The following is a 19,160-nucleotide window of genomic DNA, read 5'->3' as shown; positions in this document are numbered from 1 at the left end:
CAATCGTGGCTCCAGGGAACTGAAACAGACCCTTAAATCATCCTCCACGTTCACTTTCAGGCTGCCCAGCTCTGAAGGCAGCACTGCTATCAGCAGCAGCACAGAAGTAAGGGTGGCATGGTCTGGACGTATGGTATTGCCATCCTTACTTCTGCGCTGCTGCTGGCGGCAGCACTGCCTTCAGAGCTGGGTGCCTGGCCAAAAGCTGCTGCTCTCGCGACCCCCCTTGTAAGCGCCTTTTGGGTCAATGCTGTGTGTAGTTAATACTCCACTGCTTTGCTTTGTCCTGTTTGAAATGTCCCAAGCAATGGTGATCGTACCACTTCCTTGGGGAGGCTATTCTGCAGCCTGAGAGAGCTCACTGTCCAGATGTTTTAACTGATTTTTCCAGCCTATAGCTTTAATTCCTTAATTTCAAGCCTGGGCATGAACTGAGCCACCTGGGAAGGGGGAAAGTGTGCAGCAGGGAAGAGGGAGGAGGGGAGAAGCAGGTGAAGCAGCCACAAAGGGAAAGAGAAATGAGGCATCTCGCCAGAGTGGGACTAAGCAGCCATAAACCGGAAGCACTACTTCTCAATGGTGTTGCAAATGGTAGTGGATCACGGGGGCTGTTTCACCGACATCAACGTGGGATGGTCGGGAAAGGTATGTGACACGCATATCTTTAGGAACTCCGGTCTCTTCAGAAAGCTGCAAGAAGGAACTTTCTTCCCAGACTGGAAAATTACCATTGATGATGTTGAAATGCCAGTAGTTATTCTTGGAGACCCAGCCTACCCCTTGCTCCCGTAGCTCATGAAGCCGTACACTGGCAGCGTGGACAGCAGTAAGGAGCAGTTCAACCATAGGCTGAGCAAGTGCAGAATGGTGGTAGAATGTGCCTCTGGACGTCTAAAGGGGCACTGGTGCAGTTTACTCACTAGGTTAGACCTCAGTGAAAGCAATATCCCCATTGTTGTTGCTGCTTGCTGTGTTCTACATAATATCTGTGAAAGTAAGGGGGGAAAGTTTCTAGTGGGGTGGGAGGTTGAGGCAGATCGCCTGGCTGCCAATTATGAGCAGCCAGACACCAGGGCAATAAGAAGAGCACACTGAGGCACACTGCGTCTCCGAGAGGCTTTGAAAACCCATTTCATGAATGACCCAACAGTGATGTGACAGTTCTGTGTGTTGTTCCTTACCAGCCTGCCCCCTTCTTCGCATGTACAGCCCTGTAAACTAAACCCCCACCAATCACAGTGTGCACAGTGAATAAAGAGCCTCTTGTCCTCAATTCATGCATTTTTATTTTGCTAACAAACACTGACCAGAGACAGCAATGAAGAACAATGATAACCAGGGTCTAAGGGCCTGATAACACCGCGGGGGAGGGGCCAGGACACGTCACTTATTACAATTGCAGTATCTAGCAATCAAAGCTATGGGGATGAGCTTTCTGCTCCATGAACCATCCCCTGGAGTTGAGTTCAAGGGATAACGGAGCTTGCACCCCCACTGCATTCTAGAACGTCAGGGAGGGGAGGGGATGGAACTTGAGGAGGAGGGCGGCTGGTTCATCATTGGGTGCAGCGGGACTCTAAGGTCTAGCTGCCTTTCCTGCACCTCAACCAGACGCCTCAATAGGTCTGTTTGCTCCTGCATAAGCCGCAACATCGCCTCTTGCCTGTTACACGCTTGTTCCCTGCATGCTTTCATGTTCTCTGACTGTGTAAGCCTCCGTGCATTCAACTGGGCCCTGTCAGCCTCGGAGGAATGCATCAAATCACAGAACATGTCTTCCCTTCAGGGCCAGCTCTAGGCACCAGCAAACCAAGCACGTGCTTGGGGCAGCACATTTTCAAGGGCGGCATTCTGGCCATCCTTTTTCTTTTTTTTCTTTTTTTGCTTCGGGCGGCAAAAGCCTAGAGCCGGCCCAGGCAGCAGCAGCGCGTCATGCGTGGGGGGCGCCCTTGTGGCTGGGCTGGGCAGGCTCTGAGCGGGGGACACTCGGGCTGGGGGGCGCCCCTCGGGGCACACAGAGCTGCCTGCAGATGCCGCAGGGCGGCCGCCCTCCCAGTGCCACAGCCGGGACTGGGCGAAGCAGCCCGAGCCGCCCAGGAGCTGCGGCAGGGCGGCCAGAAGCAACAGCAGCAGCGGGGACATAGAGGGCGGGGTGCTGCCATGCAGGGCCCGCGTCCCACTCTCCAGGGCACCTCTCCCTTTGGGGCTGCCCTGCCCCAGCTCCTCAGCCCCCTGCCGGGGCGGTCCCCCGGCTCTGCCCTCCTGGGTCCCGGCCGGTCCTGGAGGCAGGAGCCCTGGCTGGAGGGACCCTGGGCTGAGGCGCGGCCCAGGAGCCCTGCTGCTTATCCTGACCCTGCCACCGCCGGACCGGCTGGAGGCGAGGGGGGAGTGGGTGGAGTCAGCACTGGTGGGGGGGAGCCCAGCGCTGGGGCAGCAGGGGGTGTGGGTGGGGTGGGGGGGAGAGCCTAGGACTGGGGCGGCAGGTGGTGCGGGTGGGGTGGGAGGGGAGAGCCCAGGGGTGGGGTGGGGGGGGCGGTCAAAAGTTTTTTTGCTTGGGGCGGCAAAAAACCTAGAGCCGGCCCTGCTTCCCTTGTCCGCTTTTTCCGCCTTCTAATCTGGGACCGCCTTTGTGCTGGAGTGGAGGAAGCACCCACCAGAGACAAGGTTGTAGCTGCAAGGAAAAACATACATTGTTGAAAACAAAAGGTTAACTGTAGCAATGAATGAAACAATTCACAGCAGGAAATACATTCCCCAAGTACCTGGCCAAATTTTGTCTTCTAAAACAGGCCTGCACAACATGCAGCCCGCGTGGGCTCACTGTGCGGCCCGCGGGGGGGACTAAGCAAGAGGTGGGGGGGGCTGAGGAGGCGAGTGGGGGGGGCAGTGGCAGGGGGGCAAGTGAGCCGGCGGCAGGGGAGGGGGGCTGAGGAAGCAAGCGGGCAGGCAGTGGCTGGGGGGCAGGTGAGCCAGCAGCTGGCCCCAGCTCACCTCCACTCCGCCTCCTCCCCTGAATGCTCTGCCCCGCTTCTCCCCCTCCCCCCAGCTTCCCGCGAATCAGCTGTTCACGTGGGAAGCCTGGGAGGGCAGAGAAGCGGTGCGGCGGCTTCGCGCTCAGGCCCAGGGAGGCAGAGGCGGAGCGGAGGTGAGCTGGGGTGGGGGGGCGCGAGGAGGGCTGCCTGCTCCGCAGCAGGTAACCTGGGGGGGGGGGGGCGCACAGGGGAACCGCTCCCCGCCCCAGCTCACTCCGCTCCGCTTCCGTGGGCCTGAGCGCAAAGCTGCCGCACCGCTTCTCTGCCCTCCCAGGCGAACAGCTGATTCGCGGGAAGCGGGGGGGCTGCGAGCTCGGCCTGACCCGGTGCTCCAGGCACTGCACGGTGGCGGCGTGGCCCGGCACCAGCTGAGCGGCGCGGCTGTAGCGCCGCCAGCCACCTCCAGGCAGCGCGGTAAGGGGGCAGGGAGCGGGGGCGGGTTGAATGGGAGCAAGGGTTCCGGGGGGGGGCGTCAGGAATGAGAGGAGGGGTTGGATAGGGTGGCGGGGGGCAGTCAGGGGCAGGGGTTCCAGGGGCGATCAGGAGACAGGGAGAAGGGGTGGTTGGATGGGGTAGGGGTCCTGGGGGGCCATCAGGAATGAGAGGAGGGGTTGGATAGGGTGGCGGGGGGCAGTCAGGGGACAGGGAAGGGGGGTGGATGGGGCAGGGGTCCCGGGGGGGCATCAAGGAACTCAGGAGGTTGGATGGGGCAGAAGTCCCAGGGGGTGGGGGTGGGCCACGACCCCCTTGTGGGGTGAGGAGGGAATGGGTTGTTAAGATTTTGGCAGCTCATCACTGGCCGGGGGGTGGGGAACTGAGGAAGTGAGTAGGCGGGCAGTGGCGAGGGGTGAGTATGCGAGCGGGGGGGGGCTGAGAAGGTGAGCTGGGGGCAGGTGAGCCGGGGGAGTGGGGGTCTGAGGAGGCGAGCGGGCGGGGGGGCAGGTGAGCTGGTGGGGGGGGGGCCTGAGGAGGCAAGCAGGCAGGCAGTGGGGGGGGGGCAGGTGAGCCGCGGAGGGTGGGGGGCTGAGGAGACAAGCGGGCGGGCAGTGGCAGGGGGGCAGGTGAGCCGCGGGGGGTGGGGGGCTGAGGAGACGGGCGGGGTGGGGGGCTGAGGAGGCGAGCGAGTGGGCAGTGGTGGGGGGTGAGTAGGCGAGCCAGGGGAGGGGAGCTGAGGAGGTGGGTGGGGGGCTGAAGAGACAAGCTACGAGTCGGTGGCTGAACTGTTCTACTGATCTGGTCTGGCTCCCATCCCCTCTCCAAGGGTTGCAGCTGTCTAGAGGTGCTGCCTTCCAGGCCTTCCTCATTCACACCTCATTCATTCAACAGGGCAATTGATTACAAATTGGGGGGAAGATCTTATTCTACTTCTAGCAAAAAGACATTTTTCTTTTACCTTAATTATACTACCTTAGGGGCTCACTATAACCAGTGGCGTAGCCAGCTTCTAAGAGGAGGGGGAGCAAACATAAAAAAGGCACCCCCCCTTGGCTCTTCCTCTGGCCACACCCCCTTGGCTCCTCCTCCGGCCGCTCCGCGCCCCCCCCCCCCCGGCTCCTCCTTCGGCGGCACCGCCCCTCCCGCCCATGGCCCCCCCTCGCTTCTCCAGCCGCGGTTGCCGGACACCATGCTGTGCCCCCCCCACTCCTCCGACCGCACCCCCCTGCTCCTCCGGCCGTGCCCGCCGCCCTCCTCTCATGGCTGCGGGCCATGCTGTGGGCCGCCAGCCTGCGCCCCCCCTCACTCCTCCGGCCGCACCCCCCCACACTCCTCCGGCCGTGCCCGCTGCCCCCCCCCCATGGCTGCCGGCTGCGCTGCAGGCCGCATGCCCCCCCCCCCGCTCCTCCGGCCGTGCCCACCGCCCCCCCATGGCTGCCAGCCGTGCTGCGGTCCGCATGCCGCACCCCCCTGCTCCTCCAGCCACTTTTGGAAAGGCGGGGGAAGCGGCTGCTTCCCCTGCACCCCGCTAGCTACGCTACTGACTATAACACATTACCAAGGTTCAATACCGCTGTTTCCGCAGGGCGGGCGGCGCTTGGTGGAGAGGGTTGTTTCGGGGGGGGGCTGAGCGGTGCTGAGGGGGGTGGTTTTTGCAGGGTGGGCGGTGCTGGGGGGGTTGTGTTTTGGGGGAACTGGGGGGGGTTCAGCGGGTCCGGGGGTTTCGGCCCTCAGCTGTTTTCTTTGGAGTAATATGGCCCTCGCCGCTTTATGAATTGTGCAGGCCTGTTCTAAAAGAAGTGCCTGCCAGTAAGGCACAACACACGGCCGAGCGCTGGGCAGCAGATTTCGGTTTGCAGGCAGGCCTGGTTAGCACACAAGAAAGGGTAGGCGGTGTGAGGGCATGCCCGGGGACATTTTTTGGTGTGGAAACTCTTGGCACATAAACAGGCTTTTCCGGGGAGCACCCTTTGCATGGCTGGACTGGCCACCACTCTATCCCACCAATTAAACATTAACCACAATTGCATTTAACCCCTGTAGTGTTATTACAAGTGTGTACTCACCAGAGGTGCCTTCCCCACCATCACAGTCCTGCACCAGTGGGTCCTGGGAGGCGATTGGCTCCAGAGTTAGGGAAAGGTCCTGGTTTTCAGGGAGAATGGATCGTCCGCTTGACTGCTGCACATTCTCCTCCTCTTCCTCATCAACAAAGTCCTCGTCATCAAAGTCCTCGTCATCAACAATGTCCACCACATAAAAATTGCCGCCCGAGATGCTATCCACGACGAATATTGGGAAACTGAGGGAGTCCCTGTTTAGAATCGCATCCAGCTGCTCATAGAAGGGGCATGTCTGTGGCTCAGCACCAGAGCGACTATTCGCCATCCTTGTCTTCTGGTACGCTTGCCTGAGTGCCCCTATTTTCACCCGGCACTGCTGTGCGTCCCTGGTGTAGCCTTTTTCCCCCATGCGCTGTGCGATTTTGGCAAAGACACCTGCCTGCGCAGGCTCTTCTCCCCACATGGCAATCAGATCCAGTGTCTCCTGTATGCTAAAGGCTGGAGCACGTTTGCGTACCTGAGCAGGCATGGTCAGCTGTGGTGGTGAGCTCTCCACGCTGATCAAACAGGAAATGAAATTCAAAAGTTCCCCGGGGCTTTTCCTGTGTACCTGGCTGAAGTGCAGTGGAGTTGAAAGTGCTGTCCAGAGCGGTCACATTGGAGCATTCTGGGACACCTCCCGGAGGCCAAAACGTCCAATTACACTGTGCTGTGTCTACACTACCCATAATTCGACCGGGGAAGTCGACTCTAGCACTACTCCTCTCCTCCAGGTGGAGTACAGGCGTCGATTTTAAGAGCCCTTTAGGTCGGCGGAAAGGGCTCGGTAGTGTAGACACACACATTATAAATTCGACCTAATGCATCTAAGGAGGAAGTGTAGACCAGCCCTGGTCTGTGCTGCCAGGCAGAAGCGAGCAGGGATCAGGTGAGCTCCTTGCCCGGAGCCGCACATCACTCGCTACTTGTATGTTCATTGCTCTCCCCGGGGAATTGTGACCCCGCCCGTGTCTCTAACACGCTGCTCCGGGAGAAGCTGCATGAAGCCCCCAGGGGGTGGGAGGATAAATCCCTCCCCCGGGAAAGTTGCCTCCTGCCCCATTAGCTAGAAGTTGGCTCGAGTCATGGGGCCAAAGTAACCCCTGCGCTCCTGAAAAGCGCCAGTGATTTGATCCTGCCTAAGCTCCCCCTTTGTCAGTTACAGCTGCCAGCTGCTGGCGCAGAGCCGCCCCGGAGCCCGCGGGAAGTTTCCTCTCCGCTTCGCATCTGGCTCTTCTCCTCCCGCGGTGCCTTTCCCTGCCATTGGCCAAGGAGGAGCGCCCGGAGTCGGGCTGGGGCCGGGGGGCGAACGCGCCGCTGTCCGGGCGCTGGAAGGGGAAGATCCCGGAGCCGGGGCCCCGCGCGGGGTGGCTGGGGGGTCAGTCGGAGCGGAGCTTTCCCCGGCGCCCCCCCCAGCAGCGCCGCAGCGATGCGCCTGGCGGAGGTGGCTGCGTTGGGGCTGTGGCTGGGTTGCCTGCGCCGGGCGCAGGGCGAGACCTTCACCTCCATGCTCACCGTCCGGCAGGCGCTGGCCACCGAGCGGCGGCTGCTGCGGCACCTCGGAGCCTACCTGGAGGCGGAGACCCACCGGCTGAAGGACCTGCGGAGGTAACTGGGCCCCTTTGGCTTTCCCAGAGCCCCCCCCCCCGCCGGCTGACCCCCGATCCAGACACCCCCACATCCTGCGGGGTCCGCAGCCTGGTGCAGCCCCGGATTCTGCACCCCGCAGCCTGGCTCTGCGGCGGGACCCGGCTCCCAGCAAAGTCTAGATCAGCCTGGCCATTCGGACACGGGAGGGGCAGGGCTCGGGGAGCCAGGCAGCTGGTCAGAGACCCCCACGGGCTGCAGCCAGGAGACGGAGCGATGAACTTTCCCAGTGCTCAGCTGCCCCCGGTGGGGTCCCCACTGGCCCCTGGTTAAAGCACTTGGCTGGGCAGAAGGGACCCTCCCATCCCTATCGCTCCAGTGCAGCTCCATTCGCTTCAGTGGCGGGACAGCTGATCCAGAGGCGCCTCAGAGCCTGGATATTTAAGAAGGTGGCGCACTCAGCTCCCGGAGGGCCCCAGGCCTGGAGCGGGACCCCATCGTGCTAGGGGCTGTACAAACAGAATGAAAGACGGTGCCTGCCCCAAAGAGCAATGGGGCTGGGATTTTCCAAAGCCCAACTCCCACCGACTGCAGGCACCTAACTCTCTTGGGCTTTTTGGTGATTCTGATTAGCAAGGAACCGGAGAGCATTTTGCATTTGGTTTGCGTCTCTGTTCATCGGTGTGCAAGCGCCTAGAGCGTCAGGAGAGGCAAGTTTGAAACAAACCGATAACAGACAGAAGAGAGAGTACCAGGTGCCACAGGAGATGGGCTTTGTAGAATCATGGCTCTGTCTCACCTACCTAGGGCTGGTCAGTTCGCAAACCAAACACAGGAGGAGCCAGCCAGGGATGTGCTAGCAAAGGGCATGTGTGGGGAGTGAGGGGATGGATGCAGCTGTGCTTGTTATTATTATTAATGCTAGTTTGCAATAGCAGCCGCTATGTGCCAGGTCCTCTCCAGACACTTGAGAAGGATGGTCCCTGCTCACAGTCTGAGGGTTCCCATGCAGGGAGGGTGTGTGAGTGTGTGTGAATGAAGTGTGCGTGCCCAGGACTGTGTGCGTGTGTGTAACAATACATGTGTGCAAGTGAGTGAGTGTGCGTGCCCAGGAATGTGTGCATGTGTGTAACAATACATGTGTGAGTGAGTGAGTGCACCCAGGATGTGTGTGTGTGTAACAACACGTGTGTGAGTGAGTGAGTGTGTGCGCCTAGGACTGTGTGTGTGTAACAATACATGTGTGCAAGTGAGTGAGTGTGTGTGCCCAGGACTGTGTGTGTGTGTGTAACAATACATGTGTGCGCGCCCAGGACCGGGTGCGTGTAACAATACATGTGAGCGAGTGTGTGCGCCCAGGACCCTGTGCGTATAATAATACATGTGTGCGAGTGAGTGAGTGAGCGTGTGTGCCCAGGACCATGTGTGTGTAACAATACATGTGTGTGAGTGAGTGTGTGTGCCCAGGACTGTGTGTGTGTAACAATACATGTGTGCGAGTGAGTGAGTGTGTGTGCCCAGGACCATGTGCGTGTAACAATACATGTGTGCGAGTGAGTGAGTGTGTGTGTGTTATGCAGACAAAACTACACGGGATTGTTTTAGGGGGCAAGACAAAGATGCCACATTTATTATGATAACACAATTTGATTTATGATCAGTAACTAATACCTAATACTTATATACACACACACACATATCCATCAGATGTTCTGCAGCTGCTGTATAGTTACCAGTCCTGAACATAGCTTGAGTCTGTGGCTTGAGTTTGCAGCTTGGGTTCGTAGCTTGTGGCGGCTAACTGGCCAGGACAGCTGGGCACGAGGAAGGGTTGGGTCTCTGTTGGGCATGCACCGATGCCCTTCCACGTTGGCAGCAGAATGTTACCCTCCTCCAAAGTTTTCCATCTCACCCATCCTTTTTGTAGGCTTTAGTTTGAATCCAGAGTCTATAGGTCTTGCTGTGTCACGCTGCCTCTGGGTTTGGTGATTGATCACCAGTCAATTGCAGAGGTGATTTTCAGCCTCGGACCTGGCTTTGATCTTCCTTCTATTGTACCTTTGTTCTTTTCTTTTTAGGGTGGACTCTTCTTACTTTGTTAGGGCTCTCGTCTGCATCTTCAGCCGTTGGTGTTTGAACTCTATTTCATCAGGACAGGCTGGGGCTGGAGGTTGATTCTATCATCCATACATACCTCATCCACACATTTAACCTAAACTAATGAGATTACAGCAGGGTTTGCAAAAATGAAGGTTGGAGCCAGTTTTTACAAAATGGAGTAAGCGTTTTAAAATGGGGTTTGAATTACAATATGGCAAACAGTGAACAGAAGTTACACTGTAGGCAAGTGTAATGAATGGTGAACAGAAGTTACAATACTGAAACAGTGCAAGTCTCAGTGATTTAAGCAGGAATTGGATTGACAGTGAAATTTACAAAGGCGGCAGGCTGAACAACTGTGGCTCTTAACAAGCATCTTAATGGTCAATTAGCCAGTTATTGGGGTAACTGGTTTTATGAATGAATGTTGTTTCATTCATAAAACTTTACTTATGAAGTTATATTAATAAAATGAACAATTAAAAACAATTTCATTCATCAGTTCTACACACGCCCAGGACCGTGTGTGTGTAACAATACATGTGTGCGAGTGAGTGAGTGTGTGCTCCCAGGACCGTGTGTGTGTAACAATACATGTGTGCGAGTAAGTGAGTGTGTGCTCCCAGGACCATGGATTTGTAACAATACATGTGAGTGAGTGTGTGTGCCCAGGACCATGTGTGTATAATACATGTGTGCGAGTGAGTGTGTTTTCATAGAGTTGAAGCCCAGAAGGGACCATTAGATCCTCTGACCTCCTGTCTGTCACAGGCTGTTCAATTTGACACAAATAACCTGGTGTTAAGCCCAGGAGTGTAATCAGACTAAAGCATTTCAGCCCCCAGTACAGGGACTCGGCAGTGAGGCTGCACCTGACCCTGACACGGTGCAAGGGCCGGGCCTGCCCCAGAAACACCCCAGGGCCCTGTGCACCAGGTGTGGCTGGGCAGGCTCAGCCCAGCAGGATCCACGTGTGGAGGGATCCAGGTGTGGGGTGAGAGGTTTCTGTGTGGGGCCATCTGGGTGCGGGCGGCTCAGTGGGAGATCTGTATACACAGGGGCTCGTTGGGAGGTTCCAGGTGCAGGGGCAATGGGACTCTGCAGGGGATCCAAGTGATGGTGATTGGGCTCAGAGGAGGGGTCTGAGTGTGGGGAGATGGGGCTTGGCAGGGGGGTCTGAGTGTGTGGGGGAGTGGGGCTTGATGGGGGTGGGGGTCCAGGTGCAGTTTGTTGGGGCTCAGTGGGGTGGGGGTCTGGGGGTGGGGGACTTGTCAGAGGGGTCCAGGTGTAGGGGGGTAGGGCTTGTCAGGGTGAGGGGTCAATGGGCCTGCTTAACGGGGGCGCCCCAGCTGCTGCTGAGGGGACACCACATGCCGGGCTCCCGCTTTCCCCCGCTTTCCCCCGTGATTCCCCATCCCCTTTTCTTCTCCATCCCTCTCCCCTCACTCCCACATTTCCCTCCCCCTCCTCTGTTCCACCCCCCTTCCTTCCCCAATGCCTCTTCCCCCACCCCCTCACCCCCTTCCCTCATTTCCCCCACACCCCTTACCCAGCCCCACCATGGGCACTCACTGTTGCACAGAAAACAGGAAGGTTCCCAGCACACAGAAGGGGAGCATAACTGGCACTGAGACCCAGGAGGCAGCGTCCAGCTGCAGAGTCAACGGAGCAGGACGCAGCCTCCTTCAGCTGGGCAGCTCTGCGCTTGCAGAAATGAGGAAGGGGAGCTGGGGAGGCAGTGGCACATAACCCCGTGTGCCGCCCCATGCCTCACCTCTGTTTGGGGGACAGTCTACTCAAAAAACCCATGCACATGGTCCTCCCCCCCACGCGGCTTCCCTGCCGTTTTCTGCTGGGAAACACAGAAATTCTGCGGGGGGCATTTTCTGCAGGTGCGCAGTCCCGCAGAATCCTCCCAGCAGTAAGTGAAAATAGCAGTGCGGACAGCACCAGAATACAGACCCAGGGGGTCACGTGGGCTTGTGCTCGGGCGGCAAGCCCGGGCCACTGTGCTGCAACAGCCACACTATTTCAGCGTGCTCGCTCTAATCCAGCTAGCATGTGTCTGTCAGTGTCTACCCAGGCTCCCCCAGCTGCAGTGTAGACATACCTTGTGCATTGGGGTCCTGTGAGATGCCTCACCCAGCCCAGTGCTGGAATTTTTCTTTGTGTCAGCTGTTAACTGGACTAAAGGGGTAGCCCTTGTTTTACCTTACACAGGGTTTGAGACTCATGATCTCCGGGCTGACAGTGCTTAAGTATGTTTGTCCGTGTCTGTATGTAAGGAAAATGCATGCATATGAGTGTCCCATGTAAGTGTGCCAGTGAGTACGTGGGTGAATGTGTACCTGCTTTTGTGTTTGTGCAAGTGAATGCGGATGTATATGCACTGGTATCAGTGTGTGCGCAGCATGCATATGTAGGGGTGTGCATATCACTTACTCTGTGTGTGTGTGTGTGTGTGTGTGTGTGTGTGTGTGTGTGTGTGTGTGTGTGTGTGTGTGTGTGTGTGACAAGTGCATCAGGGATTGTGTGCATGTGTGTGCACATGCACCAGGAAGTGTGTGTGTGTGCGTGCACATCAGGAATTGTGTGTGTGTGTGTATGTGGACTACCAGGCTAACTGGATAAACTAGATGTCACAGCTGTGGTGTTTGTTGCTCAGTCTTACCATGCATCTGCACAGACCCAGCTGGGTAGGACAGGAGTCAGCAGCAGGGCACTTACATTGCTCATTGCTACTGTGTGTAACATGCAAAGGTCCAAGCCTATTCCTGGTGCAAGCAGGGCCATGCCATTGCAATCAGGGGTGAAGCTGTGCCAAAGGACCTACTTGTGGCCCTGGTCTTGTTTACTCTGATGTAAATGCAGAATGACCCCAATGAAGTCACTGGAGTTACACTGATGTAAAACTGGTGTAAGTGAGAGGAGAATCAGGCCTAGAAACTTCCCAAGTCATCTGTAGTGGAGAAGAAATCTTTGCCCAGGAAACCCAGAATCTGAGCATTGTGCAATAATCCTTTCCGTTCTTTGCTAACTCAGCCTGAGGCTTCGTGGTGGAAAGCCTCTGATCCCAACAATGCAGCATTCAGCCGTTCTGCGATTTCCTGCATGGAGCAGTGAAATGTCTGGAAACAAAAGCACATTTCAGGAATGATGTATTTCATTAGCGATGAACCTTGTGGCATTATTTGTAACAGACACGGAACGGGTCATATGCATGGCTGCGGGACCTGGCCCCCAAATGCAACAGCTTTTCCACCAATAACAAACATGACTCAATCCCTCAGAATTATTGCTCTGACATGTGAAATAACAAAGTGGGATGCAGTCAGATTGGCAGCAGGGTCAGATCTGCAGCCCCAGGCAGGGAGATAACATGGATATCTAGTGTAATCCTAATTCATGCTTACAAAAATGTGCTGGGAGGGATATTAAACCTCATGCTTCTGTGCATAAGCCAATGAGACATGAGGCAAATTGTCCCACAGCTGCTGCTGCTGTGGGGTTTTTACCCCTTCCTTGAGAATCTGATGTTGGCCACTGTCAGAGACAGAATATTCCTGTGCTCCTGGAGATTTTCCCAGCTCCATTATTGCCAACCCCCATCATTCAAAACTCATGAACCAGCCTCTCCTCCTCCCCCCAAAATAATCATGAGACTCAAAACAACACATTTTGGGTCATTTCATTTGAGCCTTTAGCGGACGTGTTTTCAAGCTTTGCTCTGATATCATGAGAGCTAGAAAGTTACATTCAGATAAAAAGCATCTCTCGTGATCCCATTACACCGGGAGCTGGGGCTTTGAGACAGACCCCACATAGTGTGAGACAGGTGATCAAATCATGAGAGTTGGCAGTTGAATGGGTTCTGCGAGTCATAGATTCCAAAGCCAGAACGGACCATTGTGATTATAATACAAGCCATGGAACGTCCCCAAAATAATTCCTAGAGCAGAGTTATCCAATCTTCATTTGCAAATGGCCAGTGATGAAGAATCCACCACCACCCTTGGGAAGTTGTGACAATGGTTAATTACCCTCAATGTTAATTTCTTTTGGGCCTTCTTTCTAGATGAAATTTGTCTCGCTTCAACTTCCAGCCTTTGGATTTTGTCATGCCTTTGTCTGCTAGATCGAAGAAGGGCCTTCTATTATCAAATTTCTATTCCCCGTGTAGCTACTTCTAGACGGTGATCACAGTCAACCCGTAACCTTCTCTTTGATAAACTAACTGGATTGAGCTCCCTGGATGTATCACTACTGAGCTCCTTAGGTGTTTGCTTTCCAATCTTTTAATCCTTCTCACGGCTCTTCTCTAAACCCTTCTAATTTATCAAAATCCTTCTTGAAGTGTGGCCCCCAGGACTGGGCCACTGCCAAATCCTGAGGATCGCATTAGCCCTTTGGACCACAGCACCACCCGGGGAGCTCATGTTCAGATCCTCAGCTGGTGTAAATCAGCATAGATTGATTGACTATAAGTAACGCTTAGGCCTTGTCTACACTGGGGCTTTCAGTCATTGAGAGCCAGCCACTGGTGTAACTGCACTAGCACAAACCCCAAGGGTAGACTGATTTGCACCACTATGAGCCTCTGGACTCCGTCACATCAGTGCAAATGACAGTTGATAGCAGCTTGGCCTGTCTACGCTGGGATTGCAGCGGTGGCTGGCACTGGGGCAAATCTCCAGCCTAGCATGATGACCTCAGAAGAGCTGGAGGTGCTTGGCGGCACTGCTAGCTCTGGCTGAAGGGCTGATCTGTGCTGTGAACAGGGAGGGTGAGTAAAACGAGGTGAGGGGTTGCGCATTTGGTGTCTGGATTCGAGGCCTGCTGAGGTCTCACTGCTTAGTCTGGAAGCTCTCTGGGGCAAGGGCCATGTCTGCTTCTAGGGCTACTCAGCACAATGGGGCCTCTGGGGGCTCTCTAACTAATTGTCACAATGTGTGGGCCACAGTGCATTACACATGCAAATAAGTAGGGCCCTACTAAATTCACGGCCATGAAAAATGCTTCCCCGCAGAAAAATGACTTTCTGATGGGGAAGCAAAGGGAAGCCACAAGAGCGGTTATGCCACCCTCCCCAGCAGGATGTTTTGGGTGCCCAGATCAGCCGGCAGAGAGGTAAATCACTGTGGGGCAGGGGGCGGGACTGGGGAAGACCTGGCTCGTGGCTCCTCCCTGCGCCAGGTTCAGCTGCTAGTACCAGCTGGGTTGGGGAGGACGGGACTTCCTCTTCCCCTGCACGGCATCTGGGGCCATGCCAGACCACCCTCAGATTTCTCCCCCCTCTGTAGGAAGCTCTGCAAACTTCCCCTCCCCCGCCCGTGCTTCCTGCACCCATCGCTCCTCCGCTGCAGGGGGAGGGATCCCTGTACAGGGAGCTGCTCCCCCATCTGCCCAACCCCCGTGCATCCAGACCCTCCCACCAAGCCTCACTGCCCCCACACCCAGAACTCCCCCTATCTGGAGATATTTAAGAGTAGGTTAGATAAATGTCTGTCAGGGATGGTCTAGACAGTATTTGGTCCTGCCATGAGGGCAGGGGACTGGACTCGATGACCTCTCGAGGTCCCTTCCAGTCCTAGAATCTATGAATCTGATGAGCCCCACTCCTCCTGCACCCGGATCCCCACCCTACCGAGCCCCAACCAGCTGAACCTGGATCCCCACCCCACTGAGCCCCATTCCCCCAGCATCTGGACTCCCCCACTGAGCCCCCCACACCCAGACTCCCCTTCTAAGCTCTATCCCCCCCATACCCAGACTCCCCCCGCTGAGCGCCAACCGCCTTCACCTGGACCTCCCCTACCGTTGCACCAGAACCCTCCAACAAGCCGCTGTGCATCCAGATTCCCCCTGCACCCAGATCCCAGATTGACCCACACTGAACCCTCTCAACTCACACCTGGATCCCCCCACACTAAGCCCCTCCACACCTGGATCCTGCCTTGCTGAGCCTGCCTGCCCACACCTGGTGCACCTGGTCCTTGTGCTGTGTCAGAGTTGGGTGCAGCCTCACCGCTGAGTCTGTGTTCCGGGGTGGGGAGCTGCACAGTGATGTCCCACCTCTGTGCAGCCAGTGGCCTGTGCTACCCAATGCCATGCTGGAGCCTCCACATGTATCTGACAAATACAATTTGCAGAACTTTGCAGAATTTTAAAATATTGTGCACAGGATTTTTTATTTTTTGGTGCAGAATTCCCTCAGGAGTATCCTTTGCATTTGACTGGAGATGGGTGCAAGCTATGGATCTAAATTTCAACCACAAAGGGAGTTTGGCTCTGGGGCTTTGGTTCATCCCATTATAATGACAGGGGGCATTTGTAATATACCTAGTTCCAGGTTCAGATTTTGTACCAGCCCAATGCTGAATGGTGTGCAGACCTGGGGGGTTCCTTCTGGCCCCTCTGACTGGCAAGGTGACACTCTCCAGTCATCATTGTTTATGGAGCAGTCAGGCTGCAGGTTCAACATGTGACTCCTGACACAGAGGCATTTACTGCAGGGAGACAATCTCAGGGTCTGGATTTGAGCTCAGGAGTCTAATAATGAGGTCAGTGGAAAATACCTTTTTATGAGGACTGGTCACATGACTAACATCTGGAATGAGTCAAGCTCTAGGCACCATTTTATGGCTTTCCCCCCTGCTCAGCTGAGCACAACAGAAAATCTAAAGTTAGATCCAAGCTGAAGTCAAAGCAGGGATCTGGAGCTTGGGTATCTCTGAGCCAGACAATGGAGCCGGCCATTGCAACTGCTGATATGCCCATGGAAAAGAGAAAGTACCAGGCACCACAAGCTCACGTGAGCAGCAGAAAGTGACCCCTTTTACCCCTTGCATTTCTGAGTGGGTTTGATCTGAACTCAAGCGGAGGGGACCCGGGGGAATGAAAGTCGTTAGAGATGTTAGCTTAGCCCCATCCTGCTCATTCCCGCCACAGGGCTTAGTAGGAGCCAGCTCTGGTCTTGTTAGCATAGGAGAGATACCCAGATCCATCAGAGCCCCGCGCTTTCTGCAGCTGAGGGGGCAGGAGCTGCTCACCTGACCCCTGCTTTGTCCTGTCCAGTTTCAACTGATGGCGCTTCCCCCGAGCCACCATCCCCCCGTCTTTCCAGATCTCACTGCCGAGGAGTTTCCCCAGCTCCGTGCTCCCCAGCCCGCCGCCCAACCTGCTGCAATGGGCAGCGCTGGCTGGTTCCAGTGTCTGTGAGGGATTGCCCTGCTCATGCCTTCCAGGTTTTACAACAAGGTGCAGGATTTGCACCAAGGAACCGGGGGCTCTGCGGCGAACCCGTTACTCGCCTACACGCTGATCAAGAGGCTGCAGTCCGATTGGCTGAATGTGGTGCACAGCCTGGAGGCCAGTGAGAACACCCAAGGTACCGGAGAGGGGGCAGTCCCGAACCCACAGCTGCTGCGTACCCACAGCGCTTGACCTGTTTTGAGTCAGCAGATGAGCGCAGTGGGTGGGATTCACAGAGGTATTCAAGCGCCTAATTCCCATTGATCCCCATGGGAGTTAGGCACCTCCATGCCTTTGTGAATCTCCCACCGTGTGTCTAGAGGAGCTGGGGGTTGGGGTTGGGGCTAGAGGCTCAGCTGGTGTCACCTGGCCTGGATCCATCACCTCCATGTAGAGATAATGAGGGGGATGCTCAAGGGAGGGATTGAAAGTGGGAGGGGAAGGAAGTAGAAGAGGGGGTGGTAGGGTATGAGGGGGGAGGGGGAGGAAGGTGATGGCCAGGAAGGTGAGGAGAGGAAATGGGAAGGGAATAACAGGAGACAATAGGGGAGAGTCAGGTATGGGGGACGGAGAGGAGTGAGAGCAAGGGGCACAAGTCCAGGCAGGCTGGGTACCCATGGATGGGCAAACAAGGGGAAGGTCCCATTTGTTCGGCACTGAAAGGCTTTCGGACGGCTTTTCAGGGGAAGCCCCTTCTTCATGAATCCCTCCTTAGCTCCAGCCCATGTAAGCGCTTAGCTGGGCAATGGTGTTCCATTCTCCGCAGCCCAGCTGACACCCCCCCTCTCCCCCCAATCACTGACATTACAGCGCTCAAGTACGGCTACATGCAGGTGGAGAAGGACCTGCCTGACTTCGAGGACTTGGAGGGAGCAGCACGGGCGCTGATGAGGCTGCAGGACGTCTACGCTCTGAGCGTGAAGGGGCTGGCGAAAGGCGTGTTCCAGAGAGCCAGCGGCACCCACCTCCCCGACATCTACAGCCCCGGGCAGCTCTTCCCACTCTCCGCTGATGACTGCTTCCTCGTCGGCAAGGTGAGGGGGAGCCATAGGGTCAACACTGCAGGGGCACGGGCAAGGGGGTTACCAGGCTGTCCCTCGACCTGTACGTAAAAGCATCTCCTATGGAGCCGTCTGCGGGGACGAACTCCAGCCACTAGAGGGGGACAAAGAGCCAGGATGCGTTAACGTGGGTTGCACGTATCTCATGAAGGCTGCTGACTGCAGTGGCTTGAAGTCCCTGTGGGTTAGTAAGAGCACCCAGGTCCATCAATGCCCTGCCCCTCCTTAGCTGATGGGACAGGATCTGCCCACCTGATCTCTACTCAGGGCGGCCAATGTAGGATGAAATTCCCTCCCATCAGGCTCATTGTCAATAGGCCCAGGAGGAAATTTGCTTCCTGGCCACAAATTCAATGGTCAGTTTAACTGTGTGTGTAAGAAACTGGAGCATTAGCTCTGCTGGCAACTGCGGGGATTGAACTCAGGACCCTCAGCACAAGCTCTAAAGAGCTCCCTTCCACGGTAAGTAGCAGGGTTTGTCACCACTGGGGCCAGCCACTAGGGGGAGACATGGTCACATGCACTAAGCCAGCCTTGGATACCATGAGTACGTGTTATGTGTAGGCCCCTAGTCTTTTCAGGCACAGAAGACACCAGTGAAATGCCTGGTAGCAAGTCCACAGCATCCACTCAGTGCCCCTTGATCGACTAGTTCTAATCCAGTCTGTGCTAAACCCATCTCCCCGCACAATTGTCTTCCCAGCTCACTCCGCAGGGACTGGACTGCATGGTGGGCAGTTAGGGTGCGAAAATGGGTCACATGCAGGGGCTCCGGCCCTTGGCTAGGCCGGAAGCTGGAGCCGGGCACTGGTAAGAGCTGCCCAGGGAGCCTGGGCCATTGTGGGGAGCCCCAGACCCTCCACCTGCCCTGGGCTGGGAGCTGGGGTGCCCAAGAGCAGCCCCTGGCCCATGTCCCCACCCTCTGGGGCAAGTCACCCAGAGCAGGTGGAGAGTCCGGGGCTCCCCGGGTGGTTCTTGCTACTGCCTGGCTCTGGCTTTTGGCCTGGCCAGGGGAGGGACCTCAGGGGGAAGAGGAGCAGCAGGGGATGGGGCCTCATGGTGAGGGGGCCTAAGGCCCACCTCACCCCCCCCCTCTTCCCGGGAAAAGCCTGACGCCGCCCCTGAGCCTCCGGCAGGCACGCAGCAGCACTGTCGGGAATCCAGGACAAATGGCGGAAGTCCCCCTGGAGCACACGCCACCGAGGAGCAGGGGCTGGTACCAGGAGATGCAGCATTAGCAGAAGCCAGCCTAAGGGGGCTACGTCCCTCGTCAGTGTGCCAGGCCGGATACGATGCTCTGCCGCCGCCATGTTCATGTCACGCTGTCACAAATTCAGAGCTCACTTTGCTACGAAAGGCTCCACATGCGATTTAAATAAAGGGCCTGCCGTACCCAGCGCACGCCGCCTTCATGGGGCCCGTTCACCCGGAGCAAGTATCACCCTTTGAACCAAATAGAGCAGCATAGGCATCCCAGGGAGCCCCAGTCCCAGCTGTGATGGCGAAGCTAGGTTCCCATCTGAGCTCCCCCAGATGGAGCTGGGGGCCCTGAACTCAGGCGCACAAGCGGGAAGCGAGTTCTGAATGCCTCT

The 19,160-nt window shown here is 56.6% G+C and overlaps 1 protein-coding gene across 1 annotated transcript in view; it reads left to right on the top strand.

Moving 5' to 3' along the window:
- Positions 1-6,710: 6,710 nt before the first annotated feature.
- P4HA3 (prolyl 4-hydroxylase subunit alpha 3) overlaps positions 6,711-19,160 on the top strand; it is a 39,159-nt gene continuing 26,709 nt past the window's right edge. The window contains exons 1-3 of the mRNA XM_065423277.1: positions 6,711-7,177; positions 16,501-16,643; positions 17,318-17,541. Of these exons, the coding sequence (XP_065279349.1) occupies positions 6,999-7,177; positions 16,501-16,643; positions 17,318-17,541 (546 nt within the window). The 5' untranslated portion in view covers positions 6,711-6,998. The remainder of the gene's footprint in view (positions 7,178-16,500; positions 16,644-17,317; positions 17,542-19,160) is intronic.

The sequence above is a fragment of the Emys orbicularis genome, chromosome 1 (assembly GCF_028017835.1).
Source record: "Emys orbicularis isolate rEmyOrb1 chromosome 1, rEmyOrb1.hap1, whole genome shotgun sequence".
In the NCBI taxonomy this organism is placed as follows: domain Eukaryota; kingdom Metazoa; phylum Chordata; order Testudines; family Emydidae; genus Emys; species Emys orbicularis.
Note: the sequence above shows the minus strand (reverse complement) of the source record. Positions and strands in the feature narration are given on the sequence as shown.